The sequence below is a fragment of the Oryctolagus cuniculus genome, chromosome X (genome assembly GCF_964237555.1).
Source record: "Oryctolagus cuniculus chromosome X, mOryCun1.1, whole genome shotgun sequence".
NCBI classification, from domain to species: Eukaryota; Metazoa; Chordata; class Mammalia; order Lagomorpha; family Leporidae; genus Oryctolagus; species Oryctolagus cuniculus.
The window spans coordinates 35,809,572-35,827,465 of NC_091453.1; the positions used below are offsets into that span (position 1 = coordinate 35,809,572).

Here is a 17,894-nt window from a genome sequence, read left to right on the forward strand (position 1 = left end):
CCCTGAACATTGTGGTCATTTGGGGAGTGAACCAGCAGATGGAAGACCTCTCCGTGCCACACAACTGTTTCTTTCAACTATATAAATATCTAAAAACAAAAACAGGAACTAAACTTCCTCCTCCCTACCCTGCCCCCTGGAAACCCACCTGAAACAGGTGCAGGACCACCACTAAGACACATTTGCCTTTCTGGCTGAAAGCCGGGGCAGGGAAAAAGAGACCCGCAGCCCAGGAATCCTGGCTGCCCTGGTTCCCTGCCCCCAACAGCTCAGCACCTTGATCACTGACTCCAGCCCCACGCTGCACCCTACTGTCCAAACCCGGATCAGGAGGCTCGCGGCCGCAAAGGACACCCCTGATGGGAAACAGGCTCATGTGGGCGGGCTCCAAAGAATCACAGCCACACGCACCGCCCGGAACTCGTGGTTACCCGCTGTGTCCACTAATAAAACTGACCTGGGCGCTCAGCGGGAGTGCCGGGAGGCGTTCCGCAAGCTTGGAGACCTCGGCTGCCCAGGCGCCACCAAGTTGCTGCTGGACAACTTCGAGTTCCCGGCCTGGTGTCCCACACCAAGGGGCTGCCACTGCGACGCGACTGAAGCGGAGTTCTGAGCCTCCACAAACGCGCGAATCCTGGATTACAACTGCAGGCTGTGCAGGACAAAGTAGCAACTGCACTTGGAATTAACACTCTGCAGCCTCACACTCCTGCAGGACACAAACAGCATCATCAGGTACCTCCCCAACACTCGCCGGGGGGTAAACAGTTTATGCAGCAGGTGCGGAGCACACAGTTGCCCCCGCCGGCGTCTCCGACCTCCCGTGCACCGCATGACCGCGCACTGCCTTGGTGAGGGATGATTTTCCTGAAGGAATTCCCACGAATATGTAGGAGCCCCCTCACGCGCATGCTAGCCCACACAGCCCCAAGTAATTGATCACATTTAGCGCTTAATTGTTTCGGAAAGCTACTTTGAAAAGTTGGTGGAAAAGTGGAATTAAAAGATGCGTTCAATCTGGTGCAAAAAACATGTTTGCAATTCCTACGTAGTTTTTTTTTTTTTTATCATGGTATGCAATTTTTTTCATGAGCGTTTTGAAAAACCCTCACATGCATGGGTTGCAATTTTTTTTTTTGCACCAAAATAAAGTTCTCTTTTAGTTCGTTGTTCCACGAACTTTTTCAAGTCGTAGCGTAAGTACGTTTGTAGCTCTAGAAGCATCTGTTTCCGGAAAGAAATTGATTGTTTTTCTTGATATGAAAAGTGGCGGGGGGGGGGGGGCGAGTGACCATTTCCAGCTTTTTAGGCAAGGCAGCTAAAACCAGAAGTCAGAAGTCTCTCTTGTGGCCATTTTTGCAATACGCCACAATTACTGTTAACTCTGTTAATTAGAAACATCATAGTAAATGCCTGAGAAACAGAAGGGCGGGGGGGGGGGGGGGGGGGAGTTGTCTCAGGCAGCCAGAGCAGTAGTAGGGGACAGGTGTGGATTTAAAATTAAATGAGTTTTGGTTTCATTAAAAGCTGGTGTTGCTGTTTAACTTTTAAGATCATGTATGTGTGTTATTTTGAGAAAAATAATAGGTGATGCATTTTATGTGGAAATAATCTGTAAAACTTTTATATAGAAAAATAGGTCCAAATACTAAGTCAAATTTCAAGAAGATTCAATGCTCAAACATACACAATTTCTAAATCTAAAGTACCTCTCAATTGTTGATGTCAATTGTGACTCTGTATAAATTAGCATGCATGTTTTAGTCTTGACTCCAAGCAGATCTGCACATTAATTGGCATAGGTAATGTGAAAATTTCACTTTGCTAAATTTGAGGAAAACAGTGCGAATACGGAAGTTATTTTCCACATGAAGAAACTAAGGCTGGAAAGATTAATTTGCTGCAAGTCATATAATCAGTAAGTGGTGGAACTGGGACATTTTCCCAAGTTCTTATGACTTCGGCACCTATATTATTTACGGTGGTAGTCTTTCTCTCTCCCTTTTTCTGTACATATTTTTCAATAGCCATACCTTTTTCAGAAAATGACGTTGTTCTTCTACCAGGATCGGGAATCAAATTACTGATAAAAGTACTGGGAGCTCTGAATATGGTCACTCAGTTCATATAAGGAATAGCTAATACTGAAGCCAATAAAAAAAGATTTAGAAGCTAGGAGCAAAGATAGAAATCTTCCAAATCTATTTAATGAAGGGAGTCTAAACCCTGATTCCAGATAGTATGCCACCAATACACAAATATATATATATGGATCTATCTCATTAATTAATATAGATTTTATTTTTATCCATAAAGTTTAAATAAAACTTAACAGCATATAAAAATCTACCACATTCTGGTAGTTTCCTGGTTATGAGAACACAGTGTAATATTAGGAAATATTTATTTTTTAAAATTTATTTTATTTATTTGAAAGGCAGATTTACAGAGAGAGAGAGACAAAGCGAGATCATCCATCCTCCGGTTCAATCCCCATGTGGCCACAAAGGCAGGGGATAGGCCAAGCTGAAGTCAGGCATCGGGAGCTTCATCCGGGTCTCCCACATATGTGGGAGGGGCCCAACCACTTAGGCCATCCTCCACTGCCTTCCCAGGCTCATTGGCAGGAAGTTGAATTGGAGGTGGAGCAGCTGAAACTTGAACTAGTGTTCATATGGGATGCCAGCATTGCAGGTGGCTGCTTTTCCTGCTGTTCCACAACACTGGCCCCTAGGAAATGTTTCAGTTAATACATCAAGCAGGAGCTTCAAAAATTTTTGGAAACTGAATTAAAAGATAATGTGAATTTTCCATGAATTTTTTTGAAGTCCTCCTCATATGACTACCTGAAGAGCTCAAAAAAATCCAAATAATCTGATAAATTCTTTGCAGTCTTTCTTAGTTTTTGTATGCTCGATCTGTTTTCAGCTGACACAATTATATTAAAATCCTCCACTACTACACTGCCACAATCTCATCTGAAACTCTTGGGACTGAATGTTTCAGAATTCACAAAGCATACATTACACAAAATCCAAAGCGAGGTCTGCAATAATACTGCTGAATCAAATACAACAATACTTCTGCAGTGAAACCAGAATATAAATATTTACTCCAAGATCTAAAAATTACAAATAGCTTCATGTCAGTGCAGGTCAGGTTTTGTGGATGAATAAATCAGGAAAATTCATTTTTCAAAGCATTTTGGATTTGAGACTTGTTTATAAAGGATTGTGCATCTGAAATATATTTTTGTCAATTCTTGCCTTTCATAAGATGTTTTTCTTTTTAGCATTTTTTGTTGAAGTACAACATTGAAATAGAAGAGTGTATAATAATAAGAGCCAACACACTGATGACATTTTATAAAGCAAACACATGCATGTAACAACCACAAAGAGAGATATAGAAAACCATTGGCACTCCCAGAAACCTATTTTATATCTCTACTTTAGCCATCACCCCTGAAAGTTACACTATTCTGATTCATTTTGCCTGTTTTAATATATTATACAAACAGAATTATAAATCATGTACATTTCTACTCTTTTTTGCTCAATACAAATGCTTTTGAGATCTGTCCATTTTTATGGCATGTGGGAATTTGTCTGGTTTCATTATTGTATAATATTCCATTTCATGAATATACCACAATTTATTCAATTTACCATTGATAGACATTTATGTTGTTTCTGGTTTGAGGCTGTGTCCAATAATGCTACTGTGCATGTCTTATTCATGTCTTCTGGATGATATCCTTGTGCATCTCTATAGCACACAAAACAATTTATGTCATATGCATAATCCTATGAGATCCCCAGTGACTCTTGTCCTTGTTTAATCTCCTCCCATTGGATGTGGGTGGAACATGTGAATATGAGGAGCTATCACTTCCAAGTTTTATTACTTTATATGAAAAAAAAAAGGATTTTTGTGGCTGTAGGTAAGGTTACAAGTCAGTTGCCTTTGAGATGGGTGGGTCAGACCTAATCAAGTGAGTACTTTGAAGGGAGTAGGTTATTGCTGAGATAGTTGAGGTCTGATCGAACATTTGGAGGGAGTCATGTGACAAGGAACTACAGGTGGCCTCTAGCAGAAAAATACTGCCCTGGCTGCCACCCAGCTCAAGAATAGAGGCTCAGATCCTCCTGCTGCTGGGGACTGAGTTCAGCTGACAGCATGGGTGGGTATAGAAGGCTTCTTTCCCCGAGCCCACCAGAAAGGAACACAGCAGCTCCAACAGCCTGTAAGATCCTGAGCAGGGGAAGACAGTCATGCTGTACACTAAAGCTAGTAAGAGTGTGAAAATTTATTTGAAACAAATGGAAAACCCATCTAGATTTTGGTGCTTGGATGTGGGGTGCTGCCACTTGCAAACACCTAAATCTGTCAATATGGCTTGGCCCAGATAGTGGGCAGAGACTGAAAGTATTCTGAAGTATACAATAGAGAAGGCTTAAATTGCCTTGAGCAGACTGTTAATACAAATCAGCTAGATTTTTAACCTTTTTTTTTTTCTTGTTGATTTTCTCCCACATTAAACTGGAATGTTTATCGCTATTATCTTACACCTGTCCCATCAATTGTTTGTTTTAATATTAGGGGGAAATAAATTTTCCCTGGTCCAAAACCAGAGAGGAAAAATGCTCCAGGAGTTGTGCTGGATGGATCAGACCTTGGAATCTGATCCATGCCTGATGTGGATGATAAGATTCAGATGAGATTTCAGAATTGCACTAAAGCTGTAATACTATTAAAAATTTGGGGACTGTGGTATGGGGTTAATTTATTTTGTATGCGGGAAATATTGGATCTCTGGGAGCCAGAGGACTGATGGTGGTAGGAAGAATTCTAGGATGATGCCTAATAACCCTCCCTTATCCTTCGGTGACCCCTATTGAGTATGAGAAGAGACTGTGAATATGATGAAAGAGTACTCCTGTGATTAGTTACACTGTATAGGAAAAGAGATTTTGCAGATCTATTAAGGTCCCGAATCAGGAGGTCATCCTGGGAGGGCCATACCTAATCAGGTGAAACCTTGATTTATATAGTGTGGGCCCTGAGAGGTTGATGTGACAAGGAAGTACATGAAGTCTCTAGGAACTAAAAGTGGGCCCCAAAAATAAACAGCCTGGTTGACTGATATCACAGGCTAATTTCTCTCTGTTAAGACACTGAGCAGAGATCTTGGATAAGCCATGCAGAAAGTTCTGAAGTGTGAACAAATAAGTAGATATTGTTTAAAGCCATTACATTTGTGGTACTCTGTTATTCAGGAACTGAAAACTAATAGATAGAATTGGTGACTTAGAGAAAATACATAAATTCACCTCTAATAGGTACTGCTAAGCAATTTTCCAAAGTGGTAGTACCAATTTATACTCCCACCATCTTTTAGAGTTCCTCTATGCCATCTCCAATTCTTGATACTGGTAGATTTTGTTTGGTTATTCTGGTAGATGTTTGGTGATATATCATTGTGATTTTACCTTGCATATCCTTGGTGACAGAGTTTGAGTAGTATTATATTTGTTTACTGGTCATCTGAGTATCTTATTTTGTGAAGTATCTGTTGAAATAGTTTATGTTGTAACTGCATTTACTTTTTCTTTTCTTGATTTTATTCTGTAAATAAGGTTTATGAGCCTGTGTGTATGTATGCATAATCAATGATTTATTTTATAATTAGTAGGCTGTGTCCTTTTGCAGATATATCATCAATATATATTTATACATTATTTCCTGGAGGTTTTACCATCTGGAATTAGTTTTTGTGTATGGTGTAAGTTAGAGCCCCAAATTAATATTTTGCATATGGCTGGATGTCAAATTTGTCCAGTTCCACTTCCTTAAATGATTATAAACCTGGACCACTGTATTAGTACGTTTGTTATAAATTAGGTGACAAAATATGCATATGTTTGTTTGTAGAATCTATGTCCTTATTGTATTCTTTTACTACCTTCATGTATTTATCTATACCTGTATAAAACTATTCTTGCAAAAAAATCCACACTATTTTAATTATTATGGCTTTATGGTTGGTCTTGCTATCTGGCTATACAAGTCCTTACAATTTTTTTTTGGATGGCTTTGGCTGTTCTCAGATATTTGCTTTCCAAACATATTTTCAAATCTGTTTGCCAATTTGTGCTTAAAATCTGAAATTTGAATTGGGATTGCATTGAATCTATGGGTCATTTTTTTTTTCACAGGCAGAGTGGACAGTGAGAGAGAGAGAGAAAGGTCTTCCTTTGCCCTCCAATGGCCGCTGTGGCTGGCGCGCTGCAACCAGTGCACTGCGCTGATCCGAAGCCAGGAGCCAGGTGCCTCTCCTGGTCTCCCATGTGGGTGTAGGGCACAAGGACTTGGGCCATCCTCCACTGCACTCCCGGGCCACCACAGAGAGCTGGACAGGAAGAGGAGCGACAGGGACAGAATCCAGCGCCCTATCCGGGACTAGAACCCGGTGTGCTGGCGCCGCAGGTGGAGGATTAGCCTATTGAGGCACGGCGCTGGGTCATTTGACAAAGATTCTCTCTTCAATTTAATTTTCAAAATATTGCCTTCTAATCCATAAACATGCCATATCCAGATTATTGTAAGTTTTCTTAAATTTCTTTCAGATGTTGTATGAGGTCTTGTGAATTTTTATTAGATGCCCCTAGGTGTTTATTTCTGATGCTATAAGAAATAGGATTTTAAAAAATTTCTCCTTACAGGGGCCAGTGTTGTGGTACAGCAGGTTAAGCCACCCCCTACAATACTGGCTTCCCATATCAGAGCCCCAGTTTGAGTCCTCGTTGCTCTGCTTCTAATCCAGCTCCCTGCAGGTGTACCTGCTGAGACAGCTGAGAACAGCCCAAGTGCTTGAACCCCTGCCACCCATGTGGGAGACCCAGATAGAGTTCCAGGCTCCCAGCTTTGACCTGGACCATCCCTGGCAGTTGTGGCCATTTGAGGAGTGAATTAAGAAATGGAAGGTCTCTCCTCCTCTGTCACTCTGGCTTACAAATAAATAAATTTTTAAAAGTAAGAAAAAAATTTGCTTATAATTTTTCATGCTAGTTAGAGAAATTTAACTCAATTCTGTAATATTGACATTATAGCCAGTGATCATACTAAATTTGTTTACTAATTCCCACATTTCATATATGCATTCTTTCTATGTAAACAATCTATTTCATGTCCTTAATTTTTAAGAGCTTCAAAACATTTTCCCAAAGCTCTTAAAGGCTGTGCATCTATATCTCATTGTATATCACTAGGAAATACCTGTTTCTAAGCCAATCCTTGGAGTGGTGGTGAGATTATAATGATCCATCACACTCCTTTTTTGCCAGGCAGAGTCAGACAGTGAGAGAGAGACAGAGAGAGAGGTATAGATAGTGAGAGAGTGACAGAGAGAAAGGTCACTTCTGTTGGTTCACTCCCCTAATGGCTGCTACGGCCAGTGCTGTGCTGATCTGAATCCAGGAGCCGGGTACTTCCTCCTGGTGTCCCAAGCAGGTGCAGGGACCCAAGCACTTGGGCCATCCTCCGCTGCACTCCCTGGCCACAGCAGAGAGCTGGACTGGAAGAGGAGCAACTGGGACTAGAACCTGGTGCCCCAACTGGGATTAGAACCTGGGGTGCCAGCGCCGCAGGCGGAGGATTAGCCAAGTGAGCCATGGCACTGGCCCATCACACTCCTTTTTACACATCAGAAACATTATGTTATCAAAAATGTTTTCTTTATATATTAATCCAATATAAATATTTGGAAACTAATGCTTTGATTAGAAGTCTGAAAATCAGGAGATACATGATCATGAACAAATATATATGTATATTAATATATTAATATATGTATATTATACATATATGTATAATATATTGTATAGTAATATATTGGATAATATAATGTGCTTATATTAATATATGTATATTAATATATATGTATATTTCACCTCCATTTAAATGAGGTGAAATTTAATTCTTTTATTAAAAAAGATTTTTGGGCCAGCACCGTGGCATAATGGGTTAAGCCTCGCCTGCAGTGCCAGCATCCCATATGGACGCCAGTTTGAGTCTCAGATACTCCACTTCCAATCCAGTTCCTTGCTAATGCACCTGGGAAAAGAGCAAAAAAATGCACCCACATGGGAGACCTGGATGAAACTCCTGGCTCCTGGCTTCCACCTGGCCCAGCCCCAGCCATTGCAGCCATTTAGGGAGTGAACTGGCAGATGGTATCTCTCTCTCTCCCTCTTCCCTTCTCTCCCTGTATCGCTGCCTTTCAAATAAATAAATACATGTCTAAAAAAAGATTTACTTTATTTCTTTGAAAGGCAGCGTGACCGAGAGGAAGACAGTGAAAGAAATCTCCTGTCTGTTGGTTCTTCCCCAGCATAGCCACAATAGCTAGGGCTAGGCCCAGCTAAAGCCAACTGCCCAGGAGCTCCACCTGTGTCTCCCATGTGGATGGGCAAGGGTCCAATAACTTGGCACAATAGCAGGGTGCTAGATCAGAGATGGAGCAACTAGTACTCGAACCAGCACTCTCTGGTACAGGATACCAGCTCCGCAAGCAGTAGTTTAATTCTCTATGCCACAATGCCAGCCTGAACTTTAAATTCCTAAGCTAAATAATTTCTTAAATGATGAGTAGTACTCTGTGAAAAATATTTGCCGCTTGTTGAGGAAGATGAGTTTATAAAATGACTTTTTTTCAAAAATATACTTTATACTAATTATAAAGTACAAAATTATCACAGAAAAGTTGCTTACACACATAGCTCTCAGCAATCGTTCTACATCACTTGCGATTGATGTGCAGCCATATCTCATTGTCTACAATTTGGAAATGCTCACTGCTGTGATTCAAATTCTTTAGAGTATTTATTTATTGTGGCAAGTGCTGTGGCATAGTGGGTAAAGCTGCCACCTGCCGTGCCAGCATCCCATATGGGCAATTGGTCAAGTCCTGGCTGCTCCACTTCCAGTCCAGCTCCCCTGCTAATGTGCCTGAGAAAGCAATGGAGGATTGTCCTTTGGCCCCTGCACCCATGTGGAAGGCCTGGAAGAAGTTTCAGGCTCCTGGCTTTGGATAGGCCCAGCTCTAGCCATTGCAGCCATTTGGGGAGTGAACCAGAAATGGAAGACCTTCCTCTCCCTCTCCCTCTCCCCTCCCCTTACTCTGCTTCTGTAACTCTGCCTTTCAAATAAATAAATAAATCTTAATATATATATATATATATTTATCTAGTTAGTTTGAAAGGCAGAGAAAGAGAAATAGGGATCTCCCATCTGCTGGTTCATTCCCCCCAAATGCCTGTAAAACTTTGGCTGGGCCAGTCTGAAGCCAGGAGCTGGGAACTCAGTCTGTGTCTCCCACAAGGGTGACAGGATCTCAAATACTCAATCTATCTTCCAGGGTACACATTAGCAGGAAGATGGAATCAGAAAAATATCCAGGACTTGAACCGAGGCATTACAATATGGGATGTCCACATACTAAGCTATATCTTAACCAGTGCACCTTATACCCACCTCTAAAATCTCTTCAAGTTTTTGAAACTGTCTATACGATGTAATGTAAGATTTATCAACCTTGACACTATCAGCATTTGGGGTCAGGTAATTCAGTTGTCAGAGGTTCCCTTGTGCATTGAAGAGGTTAAGCAGCATCCCTCGTCCCCACACTCTAGATGCCAATAGCATCACCCCCTGCCTAATTGTGGCAGTCTACAAACATTTTTACATTTCCCCTTGGGTGGGGGCAGAATTCCCCTGCCTGAGAAAAGCTACACTAGGGAGAATAAAATGCTAATGTATGTAGAAATCTAGGTAAATATAAAAATAAATAGGTGAGGCTGGCATTGTGGCATAGCAGGTAAAGCTGCAGTGCCGGTATCCCATAAGGGCACCTGTTCAAGTCCTGTTTGCTCCACTTATGAGCAAGCTCCCTACTAATGCCCATGGGAAGGCAGAAGAAGCTGGGACAAGTGCTTGGGCCCCTGCACCCTTGTGGGAGACCTGGAAGAATCTCCTGGCTCCTGACTTTGGCCTGGCTTAGCCCAGCCCCAGCCATTTGGGGAGATTCTCCCTCTCTCTCTCTCTCTTTCTAACTCTGCCTATCAAATAAATAAAATAAATCTTAAAAAAAGAAAAAAGTATAAGAATATCAGTAGATAGTATATCAGATATTTGGGAGGGCATAATATAACAACCATTTTCCCATGGCATTAAAAGTTTTTCAAAAAGCATCCTATAAAGGCTACATGTTTATTCTATGAACACTGAATATTCTATGGGAAATTTATGCTGTTTCAGATTTTTAAAAATAAAGGATACTATATGGATCATTTGCCCATATTTTAATTTGATTTATTTTGTTGTGGCTATTGCAATCATTATAGATTCTGGATATTAATCTCTTGTCAGATGAATAGTTTGCAAACATTTTCTCCCATTTGGCAGGTTGTCTCTTCACTCTGCTGAATGTTTGCTGTGCAGAAGCTTTGTATTTTGATGTAATCCCATTTTTCTCCTTTTGCTTTTGTTTCTTATACTTTTGAGGTCATAGCCAAAAAAATAACAACAGCAGCAAAAACTTTGCCAAACTAATATCCTAGTGCATTTCCCTTATGTGTTCTTCTCACAGTCGCATATTTTACATTTAAATCTTTATCCAATTTTGAGTTGATTCTTGTATATGTGAGAGTTACAGGTCAAAATTCATCTGTTTGTAGATATATAGTTTCTCCAGGACTATTTGTAGCAAAGATTGTCCCTTTCCCATTATGTATTCCTGCTACCCTGAAAATCAGTTGATTATAAATATGTGCATTTATTTTATTTTTTAAAAAAGATTTATTTATTTGGAAGGGTTATGGAGAGAGAGAGAGAGGGAGGGACAGAGAGATCTTCCATCTACTGGTTCATTCCCCAAATAGCCGCAACAGCCAGGGCTGGGCTAGATGTAGCAGGAGTCAGAAGCTTCTTCTGGGTCTCCCACATGGCTGCAGGGCCCCAAGCATTTGGGCCATATTCTGATGCTTTCCCAGGTACATTAACAGGGAGCTGGATCAGAAGTGGAGCAGCCAGGACTCAAACCAGCACCCATTTGGATGCCAGCTTCACAGGCAGCGGCTTTACCCACTATGCCACAATGCTGGCCCCAAATATGTGCGTTTATTTCTAGGTTCTTTATTCTGTTGCTTTGGTCTATGTGTTTGTTAATATGCCAGTACCATTCTGTTTTGGTTACTATAGTTTTGAGATATATTCTGAAATCTGGTAGTATGCTGCTTTCAGCTTTATTCTGTGTGCTTGGGATTGTTTTGGATCTTTGAGATCTTTTGTGGTTTCATATGAATTTTAGGATTGTCTGTGAAGAATATCATTCACATGTCAAAATGGGTTGCATATTCCTCAAAAGAGGACATATAGATAGCCAGTTAGCATATGAAAAAATGCACATCACTATAGTCATCATCACAGAAATACAAATGAAAATGATGAGATACCATCTCATCCCAGTTAGAGTGGATATTATCAAAATACAGATGATAAGTGCTGGCAAGTATGTGGAGAAAATGGAAGTCTTATACATTGTTGGTAGGAATGTAATTTAATGCAGTCATTATGGAAAAACAGTATAGAGGTTTATCAAGAGTGAAAAATGGAAATACCATTTGATCCAGCAATCCCACAACTGGGCATATATCCAAAAGAAAGGAAATCAGTATATCAAAGAGACATCTGTACTTCCATAGTTCTTGTAGCACTATAGCGAAGAAAGGAAAATAACCATCAGTGGATTAAAGGATTAAAAAAATGTGTGTTCTGTGTGCACAATGAAGTATTACTCAGCCATAAAAACTTAAATCCTGTCATTTGTGTCAACATGGAAATAACTGAAAGACGTTATGTTAAATGAAATATGCCAGGCACAGAAAGAGAAATACCACATGTTCTCACTAATATGTCGAAGCTGCAGAAGATGATGTCATAGCCATTGAGAGTAGAATTGTGGTTACCAGAGGCTGGGATGGGTAGAGCAGAAAGAAGAATGAGGAGAGTCTGGTTTACGGAAATACAATTATAGTTCAATAGGAGGAGTAAGTTCTAATTATCACAGTAGGGTGCCTACAGTTAACCATAGTTTACTGTATATTTCAAAATAGCTAAAAATTTTTTTCTCAATATAATGATGAGTGTTTGAAGTGATAGATATGGTAAGTACCCTGATTTTATCATTACATAGTATTTGTATGGCAAAATATCATATTATATCCCACATATAAAATTATTAAATATAAATTTAAATAAATAAAAGATAAATGACACTTTAATTATCACCTTATAACACTGTGAGTATATATGAGCATTTCATATGCCCAGAATAGGAATTGTGGCATCACATAGATTACATGTGAGATTTTTACATATGCATTATCATATCATCAAATTTTCATCTGTAAAAGGTGCTGTGAATTTATAAAGCCCTCTAGTAGTACAAGGGGTCCCTTTGTGTTAGAACTACTTAAAATCTGAACATTTTTATGTTTATTGTTTTAATTGTACATTGTTGTTTTCAAAAATGCAAATAGGCATTTTATTCCAGAGTACAAAAGCAATATAGACTCACTGAAAACATTCAGAAAGTAAAGTATGAAAAGAATGAAAGTCATCTTTCTTTCCCTCATGACTTCGGAAGCCATTTAAATTTCCCAGCTGAGGTTTCAGACACGGTGGAGCACAGACAAACCATCCCTACTATATCCTGTCTGACTCAAACCCAGGTGCTCTGATCCGGGTCGTGGGCATCCCAAGAGGCATTTAACCAGCTCACCAAATGCCCACCTCCCAGCTTTACTTTTTACAAGGTATTTAAAAAGTATTTATTTAATTTGAAAAGCAAAGCAACTGCCAGAGAGAGAGAGAGAGAGAGATCCCATTGCTAATTCGTAAGATTGATGTCCCAACTGCCGGCCACAGCCAGGGCTGGGACAGACTGAAGCCAGTTGCTCCATCTGGGTCCTGTCTGAATTCTAGCTCTATAAAAGCCATGAGGATGAAATAGATGTTGTTTCACAACACAAAATACTCCACCCTGTATTTTTAATATTTCATTTTCCATATTCCATTCCTATTCTCATTATGAATTTTTATTATATATTTCATTCCATTCTTTTCTGCTATTTTAAAATCTGTAGTGCATATGTCATAGTTCCATTATTTCAGGTCATTTGTACATCCCATCCCATTTTATATTATTTATTTTGGTTTCCTTCTATTTCCTTTAATATTTTTCACACTATACTCCATTTCTTCTTTGCCTCATACTTTTGTTTTATTCCATATAATATTATTTATTTCAATTGTGTTTCATTCCCTTTTCCAGTGATATTCTATTCAATTTCCATCCCATTCAATTTTCCTGTGCATGTCCTGTTCAAACCCATATTCTATTACTCCATTTTATTCGTTTCCACTTGCTGTCAGTATCGATTTCATCCCATTCTGCATTCCATTTCAAATCCATTTTCCATTCCACACTATTGTACACTCCAAATACCATTCCATTCTATTTTTGAGTTGTGTTTCAGTCCAGTTGCTCACCCATTCCCTTAAATACCTTTCTATTCTGCTCAAATTTTAACAGCAATTTTCAGGAGAGCAGTTTGCCAATATTTTTATCGAAGAATTATAATTGTGCATGGACTTGTACTGAGAATTTCCCCTTCTGAGAATTTAGCTACAAGTATTTATTTGAGGGTATGAACAATGTTTGGTGACAGTGTGCCTCACGGTGTGAAAAGATGTGTAAGGGTTTGACAATATAGGAATACTGGAAAATACAAGCCTCCTCCCTAAGAGGTGTATTTTTTAGGTGCAAAATGCCTTATGGAAATGTATTTATTGACATAAAAAGTGTGTGTTCTGGACCCCAAAAAAGCAAGTTAAAATATGTGTGCATAAATAAGTCCATTTCCTTAAAACGACGAAATGTGTATGAATGCGTTTCTAGAGTGACGTGACTAAAAATCCCAGGTATTTGCCGATTGGTACATGGGCATTTTAGAGCTAGTTTTCACACATTTGCTTTTCTGTTTTGGGTACTGAACGCATGACCCTTTTGTAATGATGACTAAAAATGAGTGTACAAATATTAACCATCCAGTCTGTGGTCACATATTTATATGAACAGAAACTAGAGATTAGTCCAGATAAATTACGTTCATCTGTGAATTACTATACAGACTGTACAAATGTCGATGCATATTTAAGGACAGTATCACCTTTAATCCTAGGCATCCCGCTGCCTGTGCCCCAGGGGACAAAGCAGGGAGAAACGTTTTACTGGAAAATTCTAAACGCCTCTCCGGTGTGCAGAACCTGAGGGAAACGGCAGAACTGTACATCTGGAGTCAAGACACTATAGAACCGATTCTTTTTGTTTCCCTCTGGCCTTTTGCCAAGCTGAAAACCCTCGAGGCCCAGTGTGGAACCCTCCAGCTGCCTGGAGGAGCTATGGGACCATCCCCCCAGGAGGCACACAGGGGTTCACTGTCCTGACTAGATACCAGGAGGGACATCTGGCCAGGGGATATAGCCCGTTGTCCAGTGTGGCACTGCTCTCAAGGGATCGCTCGATATTGAGCCACCAGAATGGTGCCCACAAGCTGATCTGGAGGTGCCACAACTCGTTCAAGTCATCTTGCCGCAGACATCTTGCCGCAGACATCTTGCCGCAGCCTTGTTTTTGAAACGCGGCCCCGTTTCTCAAACACACTGTCTTGAGGGCCCACAAACTCAACACTAGCGACCAGGCTAAGGTAGACTCCACAGAAGTGGAATATACCTGTTTGAGCTAGTCCCTGGAAAAAGGGCGCACACCACCCTCCCATCCCCCATCCCCCCTGACCCCCCCAATCCTCCTTTCTGCCCCTCCCCCCGTTCCCCGCCTGCCGCTTGAGGCCTCCCGCCTCCCAGAGCGTCAGACGCCTGGCGGCTGTGGGGGTTGGGAAGCTTCGAAAAGCCGAGAAGTGTCACGTGATGCCCAGCTCGCCAATCAGAGACAAAGATTTGGCCGGCCACACCCATCCTCGGGGCTATACCACTCTTTGTTACACTCAGCCACGGGAGCAGCCGCCACCACCGCCGCAGCCGCCGCAGCCGCCGCAGCCGCCGCAGCCGCCCTCCTCCGTCTCTGAGCCAGTCTCTCAGCGAGAATTGGGCAGTATGGCCACCCAGTCGCGCTTTGAGAATGAGAAGGAGCACCAGCCCAATGAGGTGCCTGGAGGGCGGAAGGAGGCCGACTTTGCCTCCGGCGATGCCTGCAGGCCCAGCAACCGCTATCCGCTGGCCTTGGCCGCCCCTGCCTCAGGCGATCTGTTGGATGGCGTGCTGCTCAGCGGAGGTGGCGATACTGGTGCAGCAGCCGCCGCTGCCGCTGCCGCCGCCATTTCCTACGTGCAGGAAGACTCGGGGCTGCCCACCAGTGTGCAGGCAGAGAATTGCGACCTGCAGGGCAGCCCTGGTCTCCACACGTCTGTTAAGGAGCCTGCGACCGGCACTGCGGACACTCTGGGGCAATCCCTGGAGGGCACCGACCAGCTCGAAGGCCACGCGTCCCTGACGAAGAGCCCTGAGACCAAGCGTCGCAAGAAGCAGTCCAGCCGTAAGCAGGCCGCTCAGCCTCCAGAGCGCCCCGTGATTCCTGGGGCTGCCGACCCTGAGCCGCCATCTTCTGGGTCTCAGCGCAGCCGAAGCCTCCGCACTCAAGCGGTAGGGTCAGGCCCTGCCCTCCGAAGCCAGGCCAAGCCACCAGGCTCTGCCGCCAGCAGCGGTGCACCAGCACCAATTTCTGCTCTTCCAACCCAGGCACCTGCTGCTGTCGGAGGCCGCGCATCTGCTCCAGGCCCTTCTATCCGACGCCGCGCAGCTTCACCGATTCCTGCTGACGGAGGCCGCGCCACCCAGCCGGGTCCTGCTGTTCGAGTCCGCGGCACCCAGACGGGCCCTGCTTGCCGAAGCCGTGGCACCCAGACGGGCCCTGCTTGCCGAAGCCGCGCCACCCAGACGGGTCCGGTTCCACGCCGCCGCGCCCCGACGCCGAGCCCCGCTGCACGCCGCCGCGCCGCGCCGCTGAGCCCTTCTTCCCGCGGCCGCACCACTCTGCGGGATCCTGCTTCCCGAAGCCGCGCCACTCTGCCGGTCCTCCCTGTCCGAAGGCGCACCACCCCTTCGGGCTCCGCGGCTCGGCGCACTGCCTCTGCGCCGGGTCCCGTTTGCAACAGCGGGGCATCCGGTCCAGGCCGTGGTCGTGGTGGTGGCGGTGGCGGTGGCGCCGAGATGCCAGATCGTATCTCCCGGAGACGCCCAGCTCCGAGAAGGTCGGCCACTGTCACCTGCCGATCTGTGCCCAGGCCTGGGCCGGATCCCGCTGAGGAGAATCATTATTCTCCTCGTGGGTGCCCCTTACGAAAGCTGGTCTTTGATAGCAGCCCTGAGTCTCCCGAACGTGAAGTGGAGAGCCGGCCTCCGCCGCCTGTCTGGCACGCAGTCCGTATGCGTGCCTCCTCGCCCTCACCTCCGGGAAGGTTTTATTGTCCCCCTGGCAAGTGTGGTGGGAGCAGTCCCTCCTCCTCCTCTGGGTCTTACTCCTCCTCCTCCTCTTCCTCCTCCACCCCCACCCGGGCCCCTGTCCCCGTCCCTGTCCCCATCCCTATCCCCATCCCCTCTTCCTCTGCATCTTCCGACGGTGGTTCCTCTTCCTCCTCTCCTGTGTTTCTGGGTCTGAACTCCATCCGTACTCCCAGCCCTGCTAGCCTTCGGCGCGCTCTTATGCCTGAGGTTGAGGCTCTGAGTTCTGCATCTCCGGAGGAGGAGGAGGAGGAGGAGGAGGAGACGGAGGAGACGGAGGAGACTTAAGTCAGCAACCCCAGTATTGTGCTGTGCCCCTCTGTTAGTTTCCCCAAGGTTTGTGAAAGGAGCTAACAGCCACCCACTGGGTGAACGGGCTCCCCTTTATTTAGGTGTGTAAGAGTTTTTGCTGTTAATCCTATTGTGGCCAGAGGTGAAGCCTCCTTTCCCGCTCACTGCAGCACTTACCTACTGGTGGCCCTAGATTCCAGGCCCCCTGGTCCTTGAAAGTGGTTTGCCTTTGCCCCGAAGTTGAGAGTTATATTTTCCAAGTTGACTTTCCGTATGAAATGTTTTTACCAATAAAACTTAGATGCTGTTTTCATCAAAACTCTCTCTTTCTTTTTTTAATCGCGGTCCTATCATATTTGGGGGATTAAAAGAAGTTCCTAGCATGCTAGCTGACGCTTCGCAGGGAGAAGGAATCAAAGGGGGGAGGAGGTTTTTAACCAAGGTATCTGGAGAAAAGGAAGGGTGGGGGGGGATACCTAGGGTCAGGAAACACTTCCTGATCCAGGAAGGGGGAGGGGGGATGGCCCAAAGTAGGAATGGGGTGGGGGAGGAAGACCCAAGATCAGGAAGCATAGAACAGTAGGAATAGGGGACCTGAGCCCGGAAGGTCTCAGTTTCTAGAAGAAAAATTTTAGGTGTTAGGAACAGGGGCTTCTAAACTTCGGAGGGAGGGAGGGAGGGAGCAAGGGAGGTGTGGGGGTAAACTTGTGAGGGTGTTTCAGGGTTGATGACTGATAGGAAAACTGTCAGATATTCAGTGCAATTAATGCTGTAATGAATGATGCCATTTTTAAAAGCAGTGACTGTGTGAGAAATATGAGAGGATAAGTGTATGTGTGGAGAGAAATGAATGGCATACACCATCAGGATACTTATCTCATTTTTGAAATGAGAGATGATATGGTTTTAGTCTATATTCTATATTTTCAGTCGTGACCATGTCACTGCTTTTGTGATAAAACTCA

At 43.5% G+C, this 17,894-nt stretch overlaps 1 protein-coding gene across 2 annotated transcripts; it reads left to right on the forward strand.

The window, feature by feature from the left end:
• The first annotated feature begins 399 nt into the window (after positions 1-399).
• On the forward strand, positions 400-17,256 carry EZHIP (EZH inhibitory protein). Of its 2 annotated transcripts, XM_017337685.3 has the most exons (3): positions 400-735; positions 14,304-15,780; positions 15,877-17,256. In XM_017337685.3, exons 2-3 carry the CDS (start codon positions 15,049-15,051, stop codon positions 16,924-16,926), a joined length of 1,782 nt encoding a protein of 593 aa, XP_017193174.2. In that variant the 5' UTR covers positions 400-735; positions 14,304-15,048; the 3' UTR covers positions 16,927-17,256. The 2 variants fall into 2 exon arrangements, with proteins under 2 accessions (XP_017193174.2, XP_051690662.1); XM_051834702.2 differs by having other exon boundaries at positions 401-735; positions 14,304-17,256.
• Positions 17,257-17,894: the final 638 nt, after the last annotated feature.

Coding starts and splice junctions, on each gene's coding strand:
- EZHIP (XM_051834702.2), top strand. CDS start 15,049: ATGCCCAGCTCGCCAATCAGAGACAAAGATTTGGCCGGCCACACCCAT.